Here is a 7,212-nt window from a genome sequence, read left to right as displayed (position 1 = left end):
ACACAATAAATTGCATTATAGTAAAGTAAAACCCATTTCGATTTCACATACATTGTACTTCGCCACCTGCACTACTGGGTTTACTAAAAACCGTTACTGCCTGCCTCGCGCGGTCACGTGGAGTATTCCTGGAGCGGAAGTGTGCTGGTTGTTATTTATTTTGACAAGGGTGTACAATTTAACACAATGTAGTTAATTACATGACTGCGATTCAGACACCTTATTAAAATAAATAAATACATAACAATATTTGAATCTTCAAGAGAGCAACTTACCGCTTTATTGTTACCAAATCTCATCAAAGATGGAAGGCGTGGACGCAGGCGCTGTTAACGACTTCTTTCTTATCATTTGTGGGATCTGGGTCATGTGTGAGTTATACTATTTAATTTCACACACACACACACGATATAGAGGCGCGTTTTTTGAATGGATACATACGTTGTTCAAATGCTGAATCTATGGAATCATGAGTTGAACATGAGGTCAGGTGGTCTGTACACCCTAGTACTAGCTAAGGAAGCCAGTACATTACAGCAGATTTTTGACGAATCATCATGGTTTACAAATACGACTACAAGCATCGAAAAATGTATTTTAAAACTTTGGTACACCTGACAGTGATGTGAGTCCAGAAAGAAACAACTTTACGAAAACTGCAAACACTAGCAGTGCCAACACTTCCAAATGCAATATCATTAGCACCTGTCTGCTTTTACAAAAACAAATGCTTCATAGGGTATTTCATCCATTCTTTCTTTCTTTCTTTCTTTAAACAGTTTTTAAATTTGGATTTACATTCGTTGAACTTGGAAAGACTTCTGGATCCAATACTGCAAATATTATATTCAAAAACTTAGCAGACACCTGTAAGTATAACAATTATTATACGAAACTATATGTTTCCTTATCAGTACTATAACTGCTTCAGAGACCTTGAATTAAATGACTTGGGTTTGATTTGATCAACCAATACACAGTGGATATATATATATATATATATATATATATATATATATATATATATATATATATATATATATATATATATGTGTGTGTGTGTGTGTGTGTGTGTGTAAATAACATTTTACAGTTCCATGAATCCATTGATCAAGCTGTTTGGTTCTAAATTAAGTTCGATTTTTCACAGTATAAAATATGGACTATTTACTTTTTCATTAAGTAGTCCATTCCATTGAGAACAATTCTGAAAAATAGCATTTTTTTGGGTAGTTTTTAGGCTATTTTTAATTACTATTTTTTTAAATGAAAATCACTCCATCAATGGGAAACACAGTGGCGAAAGTTGAAGTGTGAAAACTCCCAGAGAAGACCAGGTTCCTGGTACTAAAGTAAAAAAAAAAAAAATAATAATCTATAGCAAGCTATTCATAATAAGTTGTGGCCTATTGTGGGTGCAGGTTCAGAATTTGCTTTGCTGGAAACATTACAGAGGAGGCATTGTTTTGCTTTCCTGCAAACTTTTTGACTGTTTTAAATCAGATTCCCTCCCACTAATCACTCCCACTTAATCTATTCATTTTAATGCTTGGGTACTGTACCTAGTGATACATGGTTATTATATATATATATATAATGCTGTTGGACAACATGTTAACTTCATCATCCAACAGCAAAACTTGGGGGTGAGTTTTTGATACAGCATTGCTGTGCTTCACATTGCTTTTATTGTTGTAAGCATGGTGTGGGAAGAGGAAGTAAGTGATGCTACAGTTTGACTCCCATTGAAAATACTGAGTATAAATGCTAAACTGTATTGCACTTAAACAGGCTTCAAATCGTGGAGTTACATTTCATTAAAATGATGATGTCCTTGGGATTTGTAAGTGATTGTTGTTCGTGTATTTTCCACTAGGGGTAGTACTCTCCTGATAAATTACTATATTGAAACATTTCTTTCAATCACAGCACTTGCATTTCAGTTTCTGTGCTGTTGAAAAGACGATGTATCAATCCAGGTTCTGTTTCATTCCATATCAGATAATGCTGCTACATATTAAGATACAGATTTTATTAAAGACTGACAGCTGATGATCAAAGAGCAGGCTTTCTGTGATCACCTTGCCTAAATGTGTTCAATTTTCCTTTGACATTTATGAGCATATGCATTTTTGTATGTATGTTGATAGCAAACATTTAAATATCAAATGGCTCATGTCCTGCTAAAATATTTTCTTCTAAATCACTATATATATATATATATATATATATATATATATATATATATATATATATATATATATATATATATATATATATATTAAATAGCAACATCCCTCTTTGAGGCAGGAATAGCCTAAAACAGTTTGGGACAGCTGGGAGCTCTTAAGACAAAAAAATGAAGGCTTAAGTGTTAGCCTGTATCAATACTGTGTCTTCCCTAAAGAGCCACTGTTGAGATGAATCTTGCTGATAGTTTTGGTGCAGAAGTGTTTGAGGAGTTTGTTATAAGATGTAAAAAATAATACAAAATGAATGCATAAATAATACATGGTAAACAGTAAACAATATACTGCATTTCAGTATACATCTTTGAGACAGGAATAGCCTAAAACAATTTGTCAGGAAATTTTTGTTTTTTATTTTTCATTTGTTTTTCAAGTTAATCCAGGGTTAGTTAACACTTTCAAATAACTTTTGTTCTTGGTGAATTAATGTTAGGGTGTAACATGAGTAAGTATGCAGTGCATCATGGATTGATTATATATATATATATATATATATATATATATATATATATATATATATATATATATACAGGGAATCATGCGCTGATTAATTCAGTATGTAAACGCATTTCAATTACTGACACTTCATTAGTGTTACCCAAGAAAATGACTCAAAGTGGTGACATTTCATCCTGAAATCCCCCTTCAAGCCTCTTACAGGAAATGCAGTGAAGAGTGTGCAAAACATTACTGTTAATGGAGCAGAAGTTCACATAATGACCTGCACACAGTATGTAATCCATGCTGCTGTCAAGAGACCAGGTTCCTAGTAATATCATTTTTACACCTAGATACATAAATGTTTAGGGTGTCCAAAAGTTTATTTTGCAAGCCTGTAAATTGCATCACTTTTTTTGTCTCTTTTTCTTAGTTATCACTTTGATGGCTTATTGGCTGCACGGGTATGCTTTTGCCTTTGGAGAGGGCAGTGGCTTCATTGGTTCCAAGTACTTCCTCACCTTGGGTAGCCCCAACCTCTGTCACTTCTTTTTTAATTACGCCCGATGTGCTGTGGCTACGACTGTTGCATTGGGAGCTGTTATTGAGAGGACAGAGCCAATAGGCTACCTCATATCCAGCTATGTATTTGCAGGTATGGTCTATGTCTGGGGTTCCCAAACTGTGGTCCGCGGTCCAGACACAGTCCTGGGTGAGCCGCGGGAGCAATGACATTCTATGTATTTCTATTAATAGTGAAAAGCAGGCGCCAGCATCTGGCAACTGTAACTAGAAAAATAAAGTGTATCAAGGCAATTTTTTATTTATTTCACTTTTTTTGGAAGGGGGAGGGGGATGTTGCAAGCCAACTGAATGTGATTTTGCAAGTTGTATGTGGTTGTACAGAGTAGTGGCGAAAAAAGACAGTGTTCAGAAATTAGGATTTAAGAGTTTTGTGTTTTGTGCATGTTGTACTGGTTTTATTCAAAAGTTATTCCTGTTCAGGTATTTATGAATGGGAATAATGAGAGACATGCACTTTCTTGTTTGATGACCAAGAAAAATAACTGCATTTCTAAAATTTTCAATTATACAAAGTACCTCATTTAAATGTTTGATAAAAACATCTGTTTAGTTTTTGCAATTGATTTTATTTATTAAAATGAAAGTGTTTCAAAATGTTTTTATTTTCACTCAGTGCATATTCTATGTGATTTCCATCTTTCACAATATTTATTCAAATGAATAAAGGACAGTTTAGATTTGGTATATTTATAATGTTACAGGTTTAAACATATAAGATGTTTTTAATTTGACATTTTCCCCAGTGCTAATAGTGGGCCGCAGTGCCTAATGCAGCTGAACAGGTGGGCCTCAGGTAAAAAAAGTTTGGGAACCTCTGGGCTATGTTATTACAACCCAGTTAAAACACAGTGGTGTTCAAATGAAGAGGCACTGCAGTTCTTGGAATTTAATTGTGATGTTACAATTGAAAGTGAAATAAAATGTCTCTTATATTGTCCTGTTTCTCTTTTGTTTTCTAGGGTTTGTGTATCCAATTGCTTCTCACTGGGTCTGGGATGTGCACGGCTTTTTCAATCCATTACAATCCAAATTACCAGTTCAGGTCTAATTTTTTTTTTAAATGAAAGTGTTGAAAACAATAATGGATAATGTAAATAACAGATTTGCTTGTACTATAAAAAATGTATATAGTAGCTAAACAGTTTATTTTAAATGATTACATTATGGTGTCAAATCTCATATAGGAGACAATACTATAAGTCCTTTTGTGTTTCCTCCGAGCATGACCACACTCTATTCCCCTCCCCAGGATTATGGTGGCAGCGGGGTGGTGTTCTTAGTTGGTGGTACTGTGGCATTGGTAGCCTGTTATGTCATAGGAGCACGAATCGATCGGTGGACTCCCACGTTTAAACAGAGAGAGCACAACCTACCTGTGAGTTAGCCAGACTTGTTACTGCTAGAGTTCAAGGCATCACATAACACACATAAAGCTTGCATCCCATATGTCAGCAATTTCTTTTTTTTTAAAACAAGTTTACTCTTATCTGCAAGTGCATCCATAGTCACTGCTTTGCTTCTATCAGCACTTAAAGTGGTATAAGAATAATTCAGAGAGGTGTTTGCAAAACAGCATATATTGTTGTACAAGGTTTTGATGATTCTTCTTGTTTGTTTGTGTCAGCTTGCAGCACTGGGAGCCTCTATGCAGATGATGGGGTTTATTGGGTTTATCATTGGGGCCCGTTACCAGATAACTGCCCCAGGGGAGGGTCAGCTAGCAGCTCTCTGCGTCCTAAACATTCTGTTGGCAGGAGCCTCCTCTGGACTCTATGGGCTCATCTTACAACGTCTGCTGAAGAGCTACTACGACGTGGATTGTTTCATCAACACCACAATAGCTGGCATGGTGTGTACGTGCACTTAATCCCTGGCCAACAGTGTGTCAATAATTTTGTGTTTCTAGTGTTGCATACTGGTCCCTTAAAAGCACGGTGATGCTTACTGTCATGTACACATTTTTGTGCAGAACATAGATGCACAATGCATGCAGGCTGACATTAAAAACATAACTGAGTGCACAAGAACACTGGTTATATTAATATTATATAACCCATCACGTCCCAACAGAAAATTGCTAGTACTATTGTTTTTTTCCTCATCAAATAACGACTGTGCTACTGTAAAAGACTATTGTGGTTTGTGGACCAGCGGGGAGTCCATGTTAATTTCTATATTGTTTTAGTGTTACCCTTGTCATTGTCATTTATGTTTCAAACATGGCTTTTAAATAATTAATCAACTTCTGGCCTCTTCTGCTTGTCAGGTAACTGTGTGTGCAGGGGCCAATAGCTACATCCCTGGAATCTCAGTAATGTGTGGAGCCACCTCATCATTTTTCTATTTCATAATGGAGTGGTTAGTATTGAGGAATAAGATTGATGATCCACTGCATGTCATTTCAAGTAAGTTTTCACCATTGATTATGATATTAAAATAGGGGAGGTGTCCTTTGATTTGCCACATTTATTTGTCAGAATGACTATATATATATATATATATATATATATATATATATATATATATATATATATATATACAGTCTGTCTTTATGGTGGTAATGTCTCCCTCTCACATTCTCATTCAGTTTACCTGGGGAGTGGAGTCTGGGGCTTGATTTTCGCTGGCTTCTTTTCAGCACAGGGCACTTTAGGTGGCACAGACAAGGTATGTTACACCAGAATTGGCACAGTAGGTACCAGATTATTGCTGGCAGAGTAACTAGAGTAAAGTTGACAAAAAAGGCTATTAATGTATTATAAAAGCTTTTTAATTAAACAAATGTCAAGTGGGTTTCCTGTCAAACGCTGATGTTTGTGTTGCAGATTATTGGAAACAACTTGCTGGCTGTAGTGGTTCTGTTTTCATGGACGGTTGCTATAATGCACCCTCTTTTCTATGTAATGAAATATGTTAAAGTTTTGCGTATCCCACGGTTCATGGAAAAGCAAGGTAAGTGCACTGAGGGGCATAGAGTACATACACAAATGTACAAAAGATTGGTCCATGCCTTGCTGACAGGTGTTGTTGCTGTTGTAAAAAATTTGAACAACGTATCTATAATGTGTATAGAAAGAGAGAGAAAGATAAGAGAGAGATTGTGTATTTGTAAATTTAAAAAAAATGGCAGGTAATAAAGCACTTTGAAATAAAATAAGGTATTAATCATCATTTTAAACGTGTGACAGTATTTGCAAGGAAAATATATTTTTTCTTCGTGTCTGACATTGCTTGGGTAATCGTTGATTTTATACTTTTTTTCAGCTTGTGTTTTGAGTACCCTAAACCCATTCCTAGACTCATAAGTATTTTTGTCTTTACAGGTGTCGATAAATTCAGGCATGATAAGAGACATCCACTTGGAAAAAGAACAGAGTTTAAATTAAGCAAGCCTCATTGATAAAGAACACTCAGGATTTTATACCAATGAATGTAAACTGAATGGGCTAGTTTCATAGACCCGGATTAGCACTAATTAACTCCCTAATGTTATCTTTGGTAAGGTAGTCCAAGATTAGTGCTCATTTAGGTTTGTGAAACCAGTCAAATATGCATTGAAAGTCAGTAAAAGTTGATTTAGGAGCACATGTCTTTCTTCAATATCTTCATCTTCATCTTCATCAATTCTCTCTTCAGCATTGATAAAGATTCTTCACATCTGTTCTAATGATGCTTTTTATTTCTCAAGATTAAGATCTACATGTTCAAAATGTTTAGGTTTCATAAATATACACACACATTTATATATATATATATATATATATAATCTGAATATAAATAAATAAATATATGCCATGTTTCCTTGTACCTGATAAATATGTTTCTTTGAATTTTATACATGGCGTACCGTAGGTACTGTGGTACATGTACAGTAACTGGTTATTTTACCAGGTTTAGCAAAATTGTGAACATGTTTCAGAGTATTTTTTTCAAAAACATT

At 35.0% G+C, this 7,212-nt stretch overlaps 1 protein-coding gene across 3 annotated transcripts; it reads left to right on the top strand.

The window, feature by feature from the left end:
- Positions 1 to 197: 197 nt before the first annotated feature.
- Positions 198 to 7,004, top strand: LOC117431060 (putative ammonium transporter 1). 3 transcript variants are annotated; one of them, XM_034051662.3, is made up of 10 exons: positions 204 to 371; positions 780 to 869; positions 3,121 to 3,342; positions 4,232 to 4,314; positions 4,522 to 4,647; positions 4,897 to 5,121; positions 5,539 to 5,677; positions 5,860 to 5,939; positions 6,098 to 6,224; positions 6,596 to 7,004. In XM_034051662.3, the coding sequence occupies exons 1-10, from the start codon at positions 305 to 307 to the stop codon at positions 6,670 to 6,672; spliced, it is 1,236 nt and encodes a 411-aa protein (XP_033907553.2). In that variant the 5' UTR covers positions 204 to 304; the 3' UTR covers positions 6,673 to 7,004. The 3 variants fall into 3 exon arrangements, with proteins under 3 accessions (XP_058852825.1, XP_058852824.1, XP_033907553.2); XM_058996841.1 differs by having other exon boundaries at positions 199 to 371; positions 6,098 to 6,680; XM_058996842.1 differs by lacking the exon at positions 4,522 to 4,647 and having other exon boundaries at positions 198 to 371; positions 6,098 to 6,680.
- Positions 7,005 to 7,212: the final 208 nt, after the last annotated feature.

Source organism: Acipenser ruthenus, chromosome 23, assembly GCF_902713425.1.
Source record: "Acipenser ruthenus chromosome 23, fAciRut3.2 maternal haplotype, whole genome shotgun sequence".
NCBI lineage: Eukaryota > Metazoa > Chordata > Actinopteri > Acipenseriformes > Acipenseridae > Acipenser > Acipenser ruthenus.
This window is presented reverse-complemented; position numbering and strand designations above follow the sequence as displayed.

Coding starts and splice junctions, on each gene's coding strand:
- LOC117431060 (XM_058996841.1), top strand. CDS start 305: ATGGAAGGCGTGGACGCAGGCGCTGTTAACGACTTCTTTCTTATCATT. Junction 372..779: donor TTGTGGGATCTGGGTCATGT/GTGAGTTATACT, acceptor TTCTTTAAACAG/TTTTTAAATTTGGATTTACA. Junction 870..3,120: donor CAAAAACTTAGCAGACACCT/GTAAGTATAACA, acceptor TCTTTTTCTTAG/TTATCACTTTGATGGCTTAT.